We start from the raw sequence: 19,869 nt of genomic DNA, 5'->3' as shown, positions 1-19,869 counted from the left end.
ACTAGTCTTGGAGTTAGGAGTACCTGAGTCCAAATCCAACCTCAGACACTTAATAATTACCTAGCTGTGTGACCTTTGGCAAGTCATTTAGCCCCATTGCCTTGGAAAAAACTAAAAAAATTCTTTCATTAAATAATTAACCCAGTTGTGTGACCTTGAGCAAGTCACTTTACCCCATTGCCTAACAAAAACAGAGGGAGAGGGGGAGAGAAATTGAATAATGCAGTAACAAGGGAGTACATTTTAGGCTAGGAGACCATCACAGCAAAAGCACAAGAGACGGGGTGTTCTATGTGAGTAAGAGAGGTCATTTTTGTCTGTAATGGTTACAGGGAAATAATATGCAATGAGCCTGAAAACCAGCAGGCATTTATTTTATAAATGTTTGTTGACTGACTGGAAAATCATGTTAGCACAAGTTTCTAGAGATCTATAAAGTTAAATACAAGAGTTTCTATTTGATGCTGGAGGCAACAGGAAGCCATTGGAATTTAATGAGTAAGAAAATAGTCAGATCTGCACTTAAGGAAAAATCATTTTGACAGCAGTGTGGAGGAGGGAGTGGACAGGGGAAAGGGGAAGAGAATGAAGTAGGGAGACCAAATGAGAAGCTAAGGTAAGATGGAAAAAATATAAGTAGAGATGGTATATAATATGAGAGATGTTAGACCAAGAGAGAAGCAGCAAGCTGCCTATAGTAGGGTGAGACAGTGAGTCCAGAATAGAGACAAAGGGATGAATCCAGGAGATGAAAAAAGTGGTGGCTACCTCTGACAGACAGTAGAGTTTGGAAGAGGAGTAACTTTGGGGGTAAAGTTCTACTTGGAACATGCTAAGTTTGAATTGTCCAATAAGCAATTGGTACTGAAGCTAAGGGAAGAAACTAGGGCTAGAGAAATCTGTTGATATACAGGTAGATGTATATATTTTCTATATGTTCATATTTCTATATTGACATAGAAATATGTAGAAATTGACATGCATCATCAGAATAGAGGGGATCCTAACCATAGGAGCTGAAGAGATCCTTGAGGGTATAAGGAGCTTAAACTGGAAAGTGAACCAGCAAAGTTAACAGAAAGAGCAAGTAGAACTAAGAGAGTATTATCACAAAAACTCAGAATAGAGAGAGTATACAGGAAGAGATGGTGGCAAAGAGCTGTTAAGTCAAGAAACTCTAAAAAAAAAAACCACCAAATTTTGCAATTAGGGGATCACTTGGTAACTTCAAAGTGAGCTGTTTCAGATAAGTGAAGAGATTAGAAGCCAGACTGCACAGGATTAAGAAATAAGAGAGAAAAGAGCACTTGGAGACAGTTTTTCCTGGGAATGTGGCTGAGAAATGTAGAGAAGATATATTTAATGAGTGTTTTTGTTAAGGATGGAGATTTGAACACATTTGAAGTCCATGAAGATAAGGAGATAAAGCTAAGGAAAAGGGAGGGAAGGAGGAAGAATGAGGTTGCAATCTACTAGAGAAGCCAAAAGGGAATGGGATCAGGGGCCCAGGAAAAGAGATTAGTTTTGGCAAGGAGAAAAGGCTATCTCTTTGTCAGAGGGAAAGGAGGAGAATCAGTGACAGTGTTAATGGATTTTGAGATGAAAAGAAGAGTAAGTTCACTTCAAATAACCTCAATTTTCCTCAATAAAATAAGATCCTAAACTAAAAGAGGAGGCAAGTATAAATCAAGATTTAGAAAAGATTTTCTGGGAAATAGGGAATTAGGAAGGAATAAAAGAGTGACTTGCTGCAGTGAGGGTCCAGCTGAAGATGGATAATATGGATTTATAGGATTCAAAGGGGACTAGAGATTCAAAAATAGGGGACAATATAGAACAGACTATCCACAGGGTCAATATTATTAAGTGAAGAAAGTGAAGTCATTAATGGTCCAAGAAAGTACTTTGGGACAGAAGGATTGGCAGTTTCAATGAGAGTAAAAAGCTGGTATAAAAAGCATAGGGAGAGAGTGAATGATATGAAATTACAATCCAATACAGAAATGTAGGAATTTTAAATTAGAGAAATGAAACATACTTTTAGGTGATGGTAAGAATCCAGTGTGTGACAATTTCTATGGGGCAAAATGGAATAAATGTCATGAAATTCAAAGAGAATGAGGAATTGAAAATTTGGGAGTTAGAGGGAGAATCAACATGAATTGATTAGTATAAGATCAGGAACTGAGAAGGAAAGGAAGAGATACTAAAATCCCTGAAAAAAAAGGATGACCTGGGGATTCATGTACAACATTAATCATACTCTGATTTGGATGGAAAACTTTGATTCTGTGAACTTCAAAGAAAGAAGTTGCTAAGTGATGATGATAAAGGAGTACAGAAATCGCAGAGATCAATGTCAGGAGGTATGGATAAGAGTGAAAGTATAGCCAGTGGTGAAGAGGAGGAACAGGGAAACAAAACAGTATGGTCAGAGGCAAATAAGGTCACAATGAAGGTAAACTGATGGAAGGAAAAGGAAGGCAAGCTCTAGGCTAGATACTCTTTTTTTCATTTTACACATACAAAATGTAAAACTATTTCTCACATACGTCTCATGCTTTCCTACCTTAACATCTTATTCTGAAAACTTTTGTTCACATTATTCTCTTTACCTAGAAAATCTTTCCCTCCACCTACATTTATTGAAAGTCATTTCAAGAAATATGTAATAAGCATTTTCATGTGCCAGGCACAGTACTAAGTGCTACCAATAGAAATAGAAGCAAAAGAAAGCCAGATCCTGAAGACAAGGGAGGAATATAGAAGAGTGAAGAATGGATCTTGAGAGAGGAACAAAAGAATGAACACAGCTAGCCTATACACTTCCCTTAAAGGAGGCTCAAGGGAGAAGAGAACTGATCAATCAAAGAAAGAACTCAGGGAGATCTTTCAGGTGAGGGAGGTTGCTGTATGTTGATGGAGAAGTTCAAAAAGTCAAAAGCAGACATCAGAAATCCTGCCTCTCCCTCAAGGTCCCAATCAAATGACACCTCAGCCATGAAGCCTTCTTTGTTGCTTCCAATCGGAATTACTCTCCTATGAATTCATACATCTTGTACCTTATCACTTTTATGTACTTGGCATATTCTAATTTTTATTATGTACAGTTATTTGTGTAATTTTCTTTAGTTTACTAGGTTATAAATGCCTTTAAGGATCTCAAATTGTCAGCTATGACATACCCAGTCTACCACAGTCACTTAATAAAGGTTTGTTTATTTTAATATAATAATTATTTATCTGAGTCTAATATATATATATATATATATATATATATATGTCACAGTCTTAAGAACTGTGAATAAAAAAGGAGATATATAAATTTTGATAACTACCCTTAAGGAATTTATAATATTGCTAGCATGAACAAGCTCATGAAATTCTCTCAAAACTACAAAAAAAAGGGGGGGGGGGGAGACCTTATGTCTTCATGAAGGTTCTTTTCTAGCAGTTCAATACCTAACAGGTTTCAAGGTTAGTTTAGAATTAGCTATGTATAATTAGGTAAGTTTTATTTATTATGTGAATAATGCCTGTGTCTTATGTAAGTACAATTTATATTAAACAAAATTATGAATTTTTATCCACAGTAATGTAACATCCAGATTTTCAGAATATTCCCAGCAGAATTTGTAGCAAAACTGTTTGCAACTGATATATTTTTTGAAAACACTAATCTAGAAGTTGATCCAATTAAGATAACTGAGGAGAAGAAAATAATATATCTAATATTCCAAAAGATAAGCCTAGAGATCTCAATGAATCTTACATTAGGATGTATGAGTAATAGTATATACTCATGCAAAATAAACTTGCCTCCTTTTCCAATTTAGATGCTCATCCTTCTTCTCCCCAATTAGTAAGAATGTGTAAAATATAAGTAATCAAAAAGATATAGCCCCTGCAAACCTACTATTCTTCCCCTTTGTAATCATGAAAACTCATAGAAATAAGTGAAACATGATCATATTGGATGGTAACACATAAAATTCTCAAAAATGACAATAGAGAATCTGTTAGGGATAGGTACACCATATAATAAAACTTCGTTAGTTCCTAATAATTGGTGTAAGACTAATTTACATTGCAGAATATTTCTGAAAGAATTCATTTTTTAAAAAAATTCAAGGTCACAGAATAATAGTTTAAAAGGTATTTATTTCCGTACAGAATTTTTGCCAGGTTAAGTTCTATTATCTACATAACATCTAAATAGTGACCATTTATACAAATAATAAAGTTATTTAAATTCTCTAAAATAGTTTGTTCACCAAATTTCAGGACTGAAAGGAACCCTATAGGGAAGCTAGATAGAGCAGTGGATAAAGTGTTGGGTTTGGAATAGAAGACATCTTCCTGTGATCAAAACTGCTCAGATACTAACTGTGGGACCCTGAGCAACCTTCTTAGCCTCTGTTTCCTCAACTGTAAAAGGAACTGGAGCAGGAAATAGCAATTCATGCCATTATCTTTGCCAAGAAAAGTCTAAATTGTGACACAAAGAGCTGGATGTGATTGAAAATTATTGAAAGATAAGATCTTGCAATCTAAGAACTCATTTTATAGATGAGGTCATTGAAGTACATGGAAGTTAAGTGAAGCTACATAGCTACAGCACCAAGGCAAGGATGAACTCAGTAATTCGAATAGCATATACTCCAGAATCTTGTTTTCAAGATTAATTTTGTTAGCAAACCTATTCTTCCTCTATATCAAATTGCAGCCTATCTGAGGTTGTGTTATTAGAAGACTCTAACTTAACAGATTCTGAATTCTAGCCTTACCTATCCTGTGGCTTTCTTCTGTGTTGATTTCTTTCACTATCTGAAATAACACCTTTTTTCTCCTCTCTTCTAATATTTTCCTGGGCATATCTGGGAGTCTTTTTTAAAATGACAACTTTTTTAATATGACAACTTTTATAAAATGCCTCCCTAAAGATTAATTTTAAATACTCATAAGCAAAAAGCTAAATTGATATTGATCATGTCATTACACTGCTTTCCTCAGGATCAGAATTTAAAACAAAAGAAAGAAATTCATATTAAAAGATCTAGAAATCTACTGATATTCTGATACTGATATCTTTTAATTTATATATGCTGTTTTCCCAACCTTCTCTCCTAACATTTTATCACAATATTTAAGAAGTTTCTATTAAATAACAAAAATTTTAAAGCTTCACATTTCACCCTCATTTCTGTTCAACACTAAACCACTTTTTTGCTTAATAGTACAGCCAAGTTAAATGATACCATTCTTGAAAAAATTAAAACAGAGAAGTATAAAATATTTCATTTCAAACCAAATGTAATTCTAGCATAGAGATCTTTTTAGTATCTTGCTACTTAGATTACTTAGTGTGGAAAAGGGAAGTTACAATGAAGAACTCTGAAAATTTAGTAGAAATACTAAGTTATCAGTTTTAATAAGACTGAAGAACCTGTCATATTTTAACATTATTTCAGTACTGCTTATGTATAATTCTTTATCAAACTTAAAATAAAACTTTGTGGGCAGAGATTTCATGTTTGAATTGCAATGCACTGTTAAATTCAATACTTAAAAGAATTTGATGGATGTTACGATAAAGATTCAGACTTTTGAAAGAGTTGGCAACACTAAATTTAGTATATGACTAACCTATCAGAATTAGTAGATAATTTTCCTCCTCATCTCTGTCAGCATAAGAAACATGAACAGTTTTCTCCTCACTTACCTTGTAGGTATATGACCCAGATAGTTGAAATTATTTAAATGAAATCTTACTAATGTTTTAGTAATACAGAGAATACTGACAAGTTCTATTTAAGATTAAAGAATCTAAGATTTTGGGATAAATAGGAAGCTATATAGATTATGATAAAGCTTAAGATTTTTCATTTTATACCTGTTTGATCATTTTAATTATATACAACTCTTTGGGATCCTATTTGGGGTTTTCTTGGCAGATACTGTAGTCACTTGTCACTTCCTTCTCCAGCTCAATTTATAGATAAGGAACTGAGGAAAACATGATTAAGTGACTTGCCCAGTGTCAAACAACTAGTATCATATGCCAGATTTGAACCCAGGAAGATGAGGCTTCCTGACTCTAGACCTAGTACTCTGACCTAGGATTTTATATAATTTATTCAAAATGAAATGCTGATTCTTTTTGTCCTTGAAAAATACAAGCATAAACTCTCTGAAGACTAAAGTACCAGTTACCTCCAGAATGTGAGACTGTGTCTTGCTCAAGGACATACCGATAATGAGCATAAGGGACATTTGAACTCAGGTCCCCTCTTCCTGACTTGCATATCAAACTTATCCTCTTTTTTTCCCCTTCTAATTTATTTCATTTGATGATTTCATTGGTTCACAAGGATTCAGTTGTCATCTCTGTGCTGATTCCCAGACCTATTTATAACAATAACTTCTTTCCTGACCTCTCAAGAGTCTCACATCTCTATTAAATATTTCAAACTGGATATACTATTAAAAAAAATTACATACACAAAAAAACCTATACTATCGACATCTCAAACTCAACACATCCAAAATTGTTCAGCTTTTCAATTCTTTCAGAAGCTAGCACCTTCCTACCTTTTCAGTTGGCTTACAACTTACTAATCTCCCTGAAAATGTAGTTTCCTTGCTGTTCCTCCCCAATTCCCCACTGTGCATGTTCACTGGCTGTCCTGAGGGTTTAGAGGGGCACAACTCTTTCTCTTTGCTCATCTCTGTTTTCAGGTGCCAGGTTAAATTCTGCCTTCTTTCTACAAGAAGCCCTTTCCAATTCATCTTAATACACCCTCTGCAATTATCCCCAACATAGTCTTCCTATATTTCTTTGGGTATAGCTGTGTATATGTTGCCTCTGCCATTAGACTGTGAACTCTCTGATAGCAGGGACTTTTTTTGCCTTTCTTTGAATTTACAGTAGTGCTTAGTCCAGGGATTGGGATATACTAGGTACATGATAAACACTGGGTGATTTGATTCTGACTTCAGAGCCAATGTTCAACTGCTTACTCTTTATGATTCTTCACAAAAAGGAATTGAAGCATTGAAATCCCACTGCATAGTTCATCTAGTTAGTTATACATAAAATGGAAGAAAATAATAGAAGAGGAAAGGTGGAAAGTATCTGTGAAAAGAGTCCATCTGGAAAACTTTCTACTCAAAAACATTTGAAACAAGATTCTAAATTTTAATATCAATGCCTTCCTGTTTTCAGTATACAAGCGTATACTTTTCCTCATATAATCAAAGGCTAATGAAAAAAGAAATGCCTGTAAACCAAATGTTTGTTAACACTTAAAATTTATCAAGATCTGCATTTCAATAACTTATTTAATAAACATATGATTATGGTTTTCTGTAAGTCATACTTCTGCAACTATTACAACTAACATTCAATGTAAATACATCATAACTACAAAATATAAGAAGAAAAATGTTCACTCAACATTTAATTTAAAGAAGTTTATATCATAAATTTGAGTTGGGAAGGGAAATAATGAATAAGTAGCTGTTCACATTTATATAAGACTTTATAAAGTGCTTCTCAAAGCAACCTTGAGGATGAGTATACTCTGAAAATAGTAAATGAATATATGGTGGTTAAGTACACAAAATATAAAATATCCTTTATTTGCCTTTCTTCCCCAATTTTTAATAGATGCTACTTACAAAGAAAGTAAACATTATCTAAACTCTGTTATTTCATACTATTAAAATGTCAGCCTATACACTAATTCTTGCCTGTGGTTCTGAGAACCTGACCATTCCAAAATGTCCAAATTAAAATTTGAAACTCTTTATTTTAGTTTTAGATGTCTGCCTCATATGGTTCAGAGCTTAAATCTACTGAAAGGAAAAGCAAAAAGCATGCAAAGTTTAATAAAAACAGACAACTTGAGTATAGCATAGGTATTCAGTTAATATTAAAAGAGCCAGAATAATGTCTCAAGCACTTTAGGTAGATTCTTTAAGAACAATTTGTGGAAGAACAAGGACAACAAATGTATAGGATAAGAATTATCTATGCAGGGATTTTGATCTGCCCTATAAAGATAATTCAGAAAAAAAATTACTTTTTGATAAGTTTTATTTTTAACTGTTACTCTTGATTGTGAAGAATTATGATAGCATTCTTCTGCATGTTTAAAAAAATATTCTTTAAAATGTATTTCCCTTATTTTATTTTGAACTGGCTTTTTTTTGGTCCAAATCTGGACCTGTAATTTCACTGGAATAGGGAACTCCAAATAAGGAAACTCCCCCAACCAATGCAGACCCGCAACTGTTCTGCAACTTAACAGTCTGAGAAGGATGGCCTAGGTCAGTCAGTGAGAGGTTACGGGGCTCACCCTGGGTCAGGCTGGCACTCCTGTGCCTGCCATAAATGGATCCTGTCTCGGTTGCCCGGGCTCTCTAGAACCTAGTCCTCTCATCCCATAGCCTCGCCGCCTTACAGTCAATAGGATCATAGGATTTGGACCTGGAAAGAAACTTAAGAGATCAACTAATTTCTTTTTATAGTTAGGGAAATTACATTATGTGGACTCCCCTGGCAGCGGGGGCTGGCTTGGGCATAACAAATTATTAGAAGCAAAAATAAATAAAATCTTAAAGAAATAAATAAAATTTTTAAAAAATAAATAAAACCTTAAAGTAGAAGCGCTTAAAATAGGAACATCTGGGGGGCTGGGAGGACTGCGAAGTCCCGGAGCAGTGGGGGCAGGTCTGAAGCCAAAGCCTGCTCTTGCCCCCAGCCCCGGGACTCCCCGGAGAGGCGGGCCTCCCGCGTCGGGGGCAGGGGCGCCGAGGTGGACCCCCGCCGCCCGCAGCGTGCCCCGCACGAGGGCCCGGGGGTCCCGCAGCTCCCCGCCCCCCACGTACCTGCGCGGCGGCGGCGGCCGGGCCGGCGGCGGGGGGTGGCAGCGCCTTCCCCTGGCCCCGGCTCTCCTCCTCCTCCGGAGAATCATCCAGAAGCACTTTGCTCTTGGTCAGTTTCCACATGCTCCGGGAGGGTTGGGGGCGTTCTCTTCCCCACCCCTCTTTTAAAAAAAAAAAGCAACTTGCTGGATTCCGGTCAGGGTGGCGGGCTGAGGAGCTGTAATTTTTGTCAGGTTTATGATTTCTGTCCCAAGACAAGACGGAGAAAAAGAGAAACTGAAGTTGTGAGAACTGCAGGGGGCGGGGACGGAGGGCGCCGCCCCCCGGCCGGGGCGCCCCGCGCTCCGCACGCTCCCGGCCCCAGCCCCAGCCCCGGCCCCGGCCCCGGCCCCGGCCCGCTCCCGGCCCCGGCCCCAGCCCCGGCCCCAGCCCCGGCCCCGACCCGCTCCCGGCCCCGACCCGCTCCCGGCCCCGGCCCCGGCCCCGACCCGCTCCCGGCCCCGGCCCCGACCCGCTCCCGGCCGCCGCCTGTGTCTCGTCTGCGCATCCCGCCGGCCCCTCGGCCTCGCCCCGGCTCCTGCTGCCTCGGGCCTGGGGCCGCCGCTCAGCCCGGCCTTCCCGCCAGGGCCGCGGGAGCCCCTCCGCGCCGGCCCCGCCGCACCCCCTCCCCGCAGGGCGCCCCATCTCCCCGCGGCTCCGAGGAGCCCCGTCTCACCAGGGAGGGGCCCCCACCCCGGCCAGAGCCCAGAGCTGAAGCCGGAGCCGCTGCCGCCGGCCGGGGGGCTCGGCCATGTTAGTAGGGAGCGAGCTGCGGCGCTCCCGGGCCGGGGGAGGGGAGGAGCAGAGGGAGCGGGGCGGGGGGAAGGAGACCGGCTTTCCGGTTACCACGGCAACCGCGGCCGGCCTGGGCCCGGAGCCCGGGAGAGGCGCGGCGGCCGGCCCCGGGGGGGGGGGGGGGGGGGGGCGCTCTGGGCAGGCTGGGCCCTGCGGCGGCGGAGCCCGGGGGGCCCGAGAGCCCGGGGTGGGGGGCCCGAGAGCCGCGCGGGCTGCGCGGGAGGACCTGGGAGGCCGCGGCCGCCTTGTGTGCCGAGAGGAGAGCCAGCCAGCCCCGAGCCTGACTCTTACCCCCCAAAAAGAACACATTCTCAAGGACGGGGCCGGGTTTTTGCCTTGCTAGGGAAAGCTTAATAAATGTCGGTTGACTGACTCTAAATCCATTCTTTACACACTCACAGGGGATGATGTGGTCCAAAGGATGGAGTAATGCAAGGGAGGGGAAATGTCCTGGGGCTGTTAACCGGAGTTCAAGGTTAGAAGACAAAGTAGTAGGTCTCGGGTGACTTTGCTTTTATACTTAGGTTTAAGGGCAAAGGAACTTTCATCCGGCCTTATATAATTTAATTAGTCAAAACCATAAAGCAGCAATAAAGCCCCCTTGAGGAGACTGTACAGACTTAATAATACCTCTTTAATAGGTGGGCAAACTTGGCTTGGAGACTCGGCCAGTTTGGCTTGCCTGCATCCTGTAGGGAAAGGGGGTGGGGTGGGGAATGAGGCTTTCTGGTGTCCTACAGGCATGCTTTTGGATGGAATGGGGGGGGGGGGGGGGGCGGGACAAGGAAAAAAGCACCAAACTCAACATCTTCACCTGGATCATATCAAAAAAAACCACTCCACTTGAAAATGCTTACCATCTATTTTTTTGCATTTACTGAGACCTGCCCCATGCAAGCAAGGCACTGAAAATTAAAAACTACAAGAATGACTTAGGAAATCTAGGAAGACTACAAGAATAATCTAACAGTGTTGTGCAAGGTGGTTTATCCAGGAGGCAGGGAGGCATTTCTGGAGGGATTATTGTAATAACTTTAGCCCGAGATGGGGGCAGTGGCCCTGGAAAGAATGCAAAACCTTACAAAGAAAGAATTTACAGGAATTGGTAAACTGAAAAGAAAATCAAGGGAGGGGAAACAAGATGCCTCCCCATCAGAGAATGGGAGAATGATGGTCCCATTGCCAAAAATGGAGAGGTCTCTAAGTAGAGCTGGGGGGGGGGGGGGGAAGAGACTGAGTTGAATTTTAGGCATATTCAATTTGAAGTGAAGCTGGACATGGAAATAGAAATGTTCCCCCAGATCTTTGGAAAGTAGTTCAGGAGATAGATCACATTAGAGCTATAGACCTGAAATCATTTCTTTGAGAATAACCTAGACTGCAGTCTACTTCTACTAACTCCCAACATTTTGAGAAATTACTGGTGACAGAGACAATTTCAAACTCTTCACTTCTACTTCAGAATTCAAGTCTAAAAGAAAAATTGCTTTCTGTGTGTTATTTTAATTATGAAGAAAGAGGAGCTAAATTTCTCTACTAAATAGTAGCTTCTCTACTAAATTTTGCTATATTTTGTCCTCCCTTCAATTATCAAGCACTCTTTAACCTCCCCAGGCAAACATCCCAGCAATTAAAAAAAAAAGACATTTAAACTCCTAAAGGACCATTTCTCCCCCCTCCCCCAATACAAAGGAACAAACCAAATTTCAGGAGTTTGCAGGGGAAAGAGCATGTTCAGGGCACCTCCTTCTTTCTCCTACTGTGTTCAAAGTTCTTAACTTGTTGCCAAAATAATCTTCCTAAAACACTGCTTTGACCATGTCACCAGTTCACTCACTCAAAAGCCTTCAATCGCCTCTGAAGATTGCTTCCACAATAGGGGTTCTTAACCTGAGGTCCACAGAGACTGGATAGGTTTCAAGGGGTCCATTAACTTGGGTAGGACATAAGCATTACATCTTTCTTTTCACTAACCTCTAATTCAGGGGTTTTTAACTTTTTTGTGTATCATTGATCCCTCTGACAGTCTGGGGAAACCAATGGATCTCTTTACAGAAAAATGTTTTTAGTGCAAAGAAATAGAATATATAAGATGACAAAGGAAGTCAATTATATTAAAATAGTTATAAAAATATTTTTTAAAAGAACATTGTGAGCTAGTGCTTAATATTTTATCCTTGAAGTCATCTCAAATTTATCTTGTCCATATCTTGTTTAAACATAGACTGAGTTCCTTGAGAGCAGGGACAGTTTTTTGCTTTGTGTCCCCCAGCTCCTAACATATAATAGATACTTAATAAAAGTTTGTTAACATAGCTTGATTTGACCACAAGTTAAGAACCCCTACTTCTAACTAAAATAGAGTATGCCCCATTACCAAGATAGGCTTTGTTAAAGCAGTATTCTGAGAATGCATCCATAGGCTTCACAGACTGCTAAGAGTCCACAATACACAAAAAGCCTAAGAACTCTTGCCAGAAAGTAAAATACAGACTTCTTTGCCAGGCATTTAAGGCTCTCCACAATCTGGCCCCAACCTATCTTTTCAGTTTTAATTTACACTACTCCCTCTCACACATTCTCCATTTCAGCTAAATTGGACTATCTTTTCCACTCAGACTTGACATTTCACCTCCCACCTGCACCTGGACAAATGTCTGCTTATGCTTGGAATCCCTTCCTGTTCTATCTTTTGCTCTATCTCTGCACAGGTGCCACTTCCTCTATGAAACCTTCCCCCCCCTTCTCAAAGTATTTACTCATATGTCTATATATTATGGCATCTCTTCACAGTAAAAATGTCTACTCCTTTAGAGCAAGAACTGTTTTTTTGTTTTGTTTTGTTTTGTTTTAGCAGAATTTCCCCCCATATGCAAGGCAATTTACTAAACGTTGAATTGAATTTCCTAATTTAGTTATGAAAAACTGAGTTTGAGTTTGGTTTGAGCTAGTCCCAAAGAATAAGGATGAGGTTTCTGGCTATGTTTACCACAAAGCAAAGTTCTATAACAACAAAACATTTAGGATATCCCCTGAAAATATCAAGGATTTTTTTTAACCCCAGGTACCTACATTCACAATTGCTGAGCTATTAATCATCATTCACTGATGGCTGTGATCAAAAGGACATTTTTCCTTCTATCCTTGAGTTTTTAATAAATGTTTGTTGCACTGGATTAACTCTCCCCATTGTTTATCCAGAACTGTGGAGAAGCACCTGACCGGGATGCAGAAGACCTGAATCTTATTTCCATCTGCTTAATAGCCGGCATTGTGACCTGAGCCTTGCTTTCCCCCTCTATAAAATGAAGAGATTAGACTAAATATTTTCAAGTTTCTTCAAGTTCTAATCTTCTGAACCCTTGACCATTGTATCACATTGCTTCTGTCTGTTATTCTATTACAAAGAAAGATTGTCCTCTGTTCCCCTGAATATTTACTTAAAAACCACTAAACTGTTTTTGATACCCTCAAGAATCATAATGACTATCTCAAAACTGAAAGGGTAAAATTAAGAATATTGAGGTAGGGATCCTGCTTCAGGTGAGAAATTAATTCCAGATCCTTTAAACTCTTAAGATTTTATAAGAGGTAGTATTACATTTTTACATTAGGAGTCAGGAAAACTGAGTTCTAATGCTAATTCTGCTACCAATTAGATGTGCAACCATAGTCAAACCCCTTCCCATTTCTGAGACTCAATTTTTACATGAGGAAGTTGAACTCAGGCCCTTTCCTGCTCTAATATTCAATAGACTTCTAATTTCTTTGTCCTACCATTTCTAGCCTCCAACTGTCCTACCATTTTCCTTCCTATTCTCATTCCAATTTCTAACACCGATCAACTTCTTTCCTTTTTCTTTCTCTTCTGATCTGCTCAGATTCATAGACATGTAAATCTTTACTTTGAAATTTTTAGGTGTTCTAGTAAAGGGTCCTATCTACTCCAGAAGAATTAGGGGTAGAAATAACCTATATCCTTTCCCATATCTATCAGCCAACTGCAATCAAATAATCTAGTCCCAGTCTTGGATACTTCAAAAGCTATTAGAATGCACCCCCAAAGTAGTAGCTTACATCCACAAAAACTCCAAACAAAATTGTGGACAACTTGTCCAGTCAATTCAGACTAAGTAAAGCCACATTCCATAAAGCTTTACCATCAGGCAAAAGTTTGCCTAGGTCAGAAACAACTCCTTGTTCCCAAGAATTAAAAGCATACCTTCCTCAGTAAATTTTTTCATACTGTACTAGAAATCATGTTAGATAAACACTAAGTATCAATAATTTAGGGGAAAAATGGACAAAATTGTCCTGATAGAATAAAGATTCATAGAAAATTTTTTTAAGTCAATTTTGTTATTTTCAAGGAAAAACAAAGTTAAAGAGGTTAAATAATTGCTTTCTAAGACCAGAGTCAGCAGTCAGGAACAGGACCCAATCCAGTTGCTTGAAGGTTATTGCTAGCTAAAAGCAGTTAATAGAAGAGAAGCTGTCATTTATAGCTGATAGAAGTCTGATAGGCGAACAACTGACTTTTCAGTGCACCTATGATTTGATTGTTCTGTACATGAAAATTATTTATGCAACCAGTGAGGCTTAGTGTGTTAATTCATTCATAGATTCATCAGTCAATAAGTATTAAATATCTACTGTGTGTTCAGGCACTGTGCTAAGCATTTGGGAGATAAAAAAAGGCAAATGTACTGCTCTCTTAGAAGCTCACAATTTAATGGGAGAAACAGCAAATGGAAGGTACTAGAATTAAGAGGGATGGGGATTAATGAAAGAGCTAAGCCTCTTAAAAATACTTGTAGAAATAAAATCAATACAGTTAGATTCAGAGGAAAAGATATGGATCAAAAAAACTTACATATTTTAATGAAAAAATTTATAACAAAATCTTATAGGAAATTGATACAATGCATAAAATTATGAGCCACTCATTATAGTGATCAAAGGTTAACTAACAGTTTTCAAAAGAAGATAGGTAGATTATCAATAACCACTTAAAAATGTTCAAAATTGCTAAGTACTATAGATCAAGAGTTGGAAGAAAACATCCAAGATAACCTCATCTAGTTGTAATTTTCCAGATGAAGAAACTGAAGCCCAAGTCACACAAGTAAGTTAACTATCAAAGGTAGAATTTGAATCCTGATCTTTTCCAACTCCCAAGTCAATGCCTTTTCTTTTGTACTATTTTTCCTCTGTAAACAATACCTCATACACATAAAATTAGAAAATTTAAAATGTGAAAATTCAGTGTTTTAGGGGATAGAGCTTTGAATAAATTCAAAGCTTTGATGTGAATATGGAAAATAATTTTCAGTTATGTAAGAAAAGTTAATAAGTTAATCATGTGCTTTGATTCAATGATCCTACCTGTGGGATAATAAGCCAGTAAGGTTACTGACAGCAAGAAAAGATCAATACATGCAAAAATTTTCATGATTTTTTTATAGCAAAAAAACTGGAAACAAAATATCTGCTCAGTGATTTGAGAATGGTTGAAAAATTATTGGTATTAGAGACATAAATGAAGCAATAGGAATTCAAGGTAAAGGTTGTCAGCTCAAAAGTTATTAAGACCTTGAGGTTTACTGAAGAGGCAGGATAATTTCAAGGTCCTGACATTAATTACCATGGTATTGATGGGAACTGAAAAGAATTTAGTGAACCCCTGCCTAAATAAGTGACCATAGGGAAATTCCTGCTGAGAAGCAGTGAGGGTTTTAAAAGAGGAAGATCCTGACTTTCTTTTCTGTACTGGTAAGTGTTCCTATAGGCTTAAATAACAAAAAAAAAGTCAAAATATGTTGAACAGCTGAAGTCATGCGCTATGTTACAAATTAGTGAAAGCAATCCCTTTGAGGAAGAAGAAGCCCCAGTAATCAACAAGCCAAGCAGATGGCAAGAGTTCAGTAGGAAAGAAGAAACCCAGCATCAAATAGCAAGAGTGGCTTTATGATGAAGGATCAACAAGTAACTTTGGAAACAAGTAAACCAGCTTGAGGGGTAGAATGGAGCACCGTTGAAACAAATCCATTTATTACATGATAGTGTTGTAAAAGACAGTCCAGATGGGACTCAGTCTTAGTACTGTTAAGTTGTTTAGGAATGTTTCTTCTCTCACCAAGGATGTGGGAATCTGTGATTGTACTCCTTCACGCACAGGGGAAATTCACCTTATTTGCTTAGTAATTCTGTCCAAAAAAAATGCCTTGTTATAATCTCTAATAGGTTGATAGAGAGCTAACTAGATAGATATTTGAGCTATATTTTCATAATTATGTTTGCCCAAAATAATTATACCCCAAATCTATAAAATAGTAAATTTAACTATTCATTCAAAAGTGTCTTCTGTGTCATAAAATATATCAATATTTTTTAAACACGAATCAAAAAAATCTAAAAGTTCAAAACTTTTCTAAACTTCTTTAAGGTGAAATAATAACTATGACAATAGCTTATGTTATAACTAAATTTCCTACTATCATGGTACTGAGAACACTAGGTGATAAATATTAACTGAATAAGTGCTTCTTAAATAGTTGTTATATAGGTTAAGACAGTTATACTCATTAAAACTTCTTTTCAAATGCTTAAAAATGACTAAAATACATTATGCGATAGTAATATGTCGGTGAAGTCAGAAAAATATTAGAAAAATATGTTTTATATATATCTTATATTTATATTGCTCTGTATCTTACATCTAATATTGTTCAGGCCAATAATATTACGTCTCTACTCCCATCCCATTGGCCAAGTCATTGAGATGAGGCCAATGAATTTGTCCCTGAATTTGTTTTGTCCCTGGCAAGGACAAGATCCTATCAATAAAACAGATCCCTGACCTAGACTGAAAGGATTAAATCTTTGAACTACCCATCCCTCAACAACATATCCCTCCTTACCTCATCTCTGCTCTCTGAGCTACCCACTCTCCCACTTACATTAATGTCTACATTTCCTTACAACTAAGTTTCCCTAAGTATCCTTTTAAAAGTTCACCCTCTACTCTTGAGTTGTCTTCCATGAAGCTAGCCCACTCTTGGGAAACATGATCCCCCAGGTAGCCTTTCATGCTCCTATACCCTTCTTTGTTACTCATCCTCTCATTGGCAGCTTATGCTGCTGATGTTGATGATGATGTAGATGCAAATGCTGCTGCTGCTACTGCTAATCCCTTAGGGGGATCAGTGACTTCCAATTACCTTTACTCTTTCTCTCCCTTAACTTCTGGTAACCACAGCTATACCTAAATAAACTTTTTGCCCCTAAATTCTCCTGGATTGGAATAGATATTTTAAGTGAATTCTTTCATATTTGCTCAAATCCCTTGAAATCTTTAGCTGGTAACATTTTAATCTTATGATACTATAAAAAATATACACATGAATCATACAAGGAAATTTGGAAAGACCTATGTGATGTGAAACAAGTGAGATTAGCAGCATTAGAACTGACTAATGACTACTCAAAAACTTAGATGACCTGTGAATTCATTCATTTGAATGTTGTCTCTAATGCAGTGCATTCATGTTCTCCTATCCTGTGCAGATGCTCATATCCTTTCATAAATTCAATACAGAGTGTCTCCCAAACATTCTGGAATTCTTTTTCTCCCAAAATTAAGAAAATACTGGTGGAACCCTCACCCTCAGGTTGGTTACCTGTCATTCCTCATTCTTACCACATGACCAGGTCACCATCATTTTCTATCATACATTTTCTTAACAACATCCTTTACATCAATTCTTCTGGATTTCTAATAAGATATATGTTGCAATTTATTCATATCTAGAATAACTGAATCGTGAGATTTTAATGGCAATAAATTTTTCCTCTTTCTGATATTCTTTTTCATTTATTCTGAGAATATTTGTACCATGTCACAAATGCAATGATATTGGTAAAACATTAATATTTTTTAAAAATTGAGCCTTTTTTTCTGGGAGAAGTTTGGGTTCATTAAAGAAACTTTGTAATTTCCTAAAGGCAATCCAATCTGCTCTCCTCCTCTTTAATTCTGAACCCAAATTGTCATTTGATGGTAGATCCTCAATATACAAAATGATAAAAATCTATAAATTACCCATCCAAATAGCTGTCATAATCTGAGCAATAAATATTCATCTATTTGATTATTTCTGCAGGGAATATTAGGTTAAATTCTTTTAAGTGCTTTCAAATCTTAACTGAAGAAGAAGTAACTTTTAACTCTTCTGGGATCACCCAGCAAAAAGCACTCAGGGTTATATACAGAATTCAGTACCCCATCATAAATACAGTATAACCCACACCATCACAACAAATGCCATGTAGGTCTGCTTGGATGGGCCCTGAGGGCCAAGGACTGCAACCTGCAGATTGGACATACCTGCAAGTATATCAGGGATGATACAACCAAGACATCATCATTTGCAAACAGAAGCAACTGGAGGACCACACCACCCACAAAATATCCATCAGCATCTTGGACTATGAGCTGTTTCTCCTCTAAAACTTTGGTGAACATCTTTGGCAAACAAATGTCTCTCCATTTTATGGTTTTGCCTGATTTTTAAGAGGGTCATAGGTTTTCAGGGAGGACTAACACCTCTTATATGAGGGATGCCAAGTCATTTTTCAGGACTGCTCATCCACTTTGGCTGTCCATCTGTCACTCAACTGACTTGTGGCTCCAAGAAGTTGTAGCCAGCACTGTGGTCACACCCCAGTAAAACCATCTTGCCGTCAGGCTAAACCATGTCAAGAGAAACTGACAAGCCTTAAATCCATATATATGTTATGGGAATGCCAGTCCCAAGCATGTGGTGACTTCTCCAGACAGAATGGGGAGATGAGAATCATTTGTTCTGGTGGCCAGGAAGACAGCTGAAGCAGATACTGTGGAGCACTTAGAGCCTGATCAGACATTGAAGACACCAAGGTCATCCACTGCATCCTGGGCCATTGCCAGTTGACTTGATTTTTGCCTTGCCACTGGACTTCAACTGAAGAAGAGTAAATGTAGGACAGAGACCAAATGTGACCATCCTGTGGGCATCTGATTTCCATCCCATTTCTATCAAGCCATTGTGAGCCACCTGGAAACTCACCCAGGGCTACATCCTACATAAAAGGAGTACAGAGATGGAAATTTCCTCAATCCTTTCTGAGATACATATATCTCAGCTTCTTTCCCAAACTTATTCTGGGACTAACCTTACATAAAAGAGATACTGAGATGGGGAATCACCTCAACCCCTTCGCAGATGAATCCACCAAGCTAATAGGAATTAACCACCATCCTTTTCCCTAACTCCTCCCTTACCCTTTTCCCTGTACTGCATTGATCCCCAATATAAATCTGACCTTTAACCTTGATGCATCCTGCTGTTATCAGCCCTGTTGCAACATGATCTAGGAACAGTCCCCATTTCCTTTTCCTTATACTTCTTTCCCTCTTGGTGCTGCTGCTATGTTGCTAACTATCTTTACTTTTTTTCTTGCTCATCCCTTCAGGGGATTTATCTCTCTCTTCTTTAGCTTCTGCTAACCATAGTTATACATAAATAAAACTTATGTCCAAAATATTTATGGGCCAGAGTCAAGTCTTTTGTGAATTCTTCACACACAAAGTTTAAAAAAGCACACACCAAAACATTTTTACACATCACAATGACACTAGAACCACCTCTAGAATTCAATGACTCTGGAAGAGTGAGGTCGACAACTTTGCGTGACTCTGCCTCACTTAAATTCAATTCACACACAAGTCAGGCCATCATCCTGAAAAGACATTGATCCTCTTTAAAAATAAAGGTTAAACAGAACAGGATCATGCTGTCATTTCTTTCAAGAAATCTTGATTTTGATATATGTATGGATGGGAGAAACCTTGTGGAAAATAGCCTTTAAAGTGTCATTTTGTTCTACTAGGTGCTTTTTCATAATAAAAAAAAATAAGCATAATGAGATCTTGTACTTTTTACATCCTTCTTGCAATTTCAAAATAGTAAAGATATGAAAATATTAGACTGAGAATTTGACAAGATAGATTTTCTTGAAATCTTCCTAAAAGATGAAAGAAAAAGACCAAAGAAGTTTTTTAATGTAACAGAATATCACTTATGAAACCCTATCTGTTTCTTCTTA

At 38.3% G+C, this 19,869-nt stretch overlaps 1 protein-coding gene across 1 annotated transcript in view; it reads right to left on the bottom strand.

The window, feature by feature from the left end:
• Nucleotides 1–9,828, bottom strand: part of TDRP (testis development related protein) — a 53,761-nt gene extending 43,933 nt beyond the window's left edge. The window contains exons 1-2 of the mRNA XM_074209555.1: nucleotides 9,605–9,828; nucleotides 8,893–9,133 (exon numbers count right to left, since the gene is read on the bottom strand). Of these exons, the coding sequence (XP_074065656.1) occupies nucleotides 8,893–9,012 (120 nt within the window). The 5' untranslated portion in view covers nucleotides 9,013–9,133; nucleotides 9,605–9,828. The remainder of the gene's footprint in view (nucleotides 1–8,892; nucleotides 9,134–9,604) is intronic.
• Between the last annotated feature and the right edge of the window lie 10,041 nt (nucleotides 9,829–19,869).

This window comes from Macrotis lagotis, chromosome 1 (genome assembly GCF_037893015.1).
Source record: "Macrotis lagotis isolate mMagLag1 chromosome 1, bilby.v1.9.chrom.fasta, whole genome shotgun sequence".
Taxonomy (NCBI): domain Eukaryota; kingdom Metazoa; phylum Chordata; class Mammalia; order Peramelemorphia; family Peramelidae; genus Macrotis; species Macrotis lagotis.
This window is presented reverse-complemented; position numbering and strand designations above follow the sequence as displayed.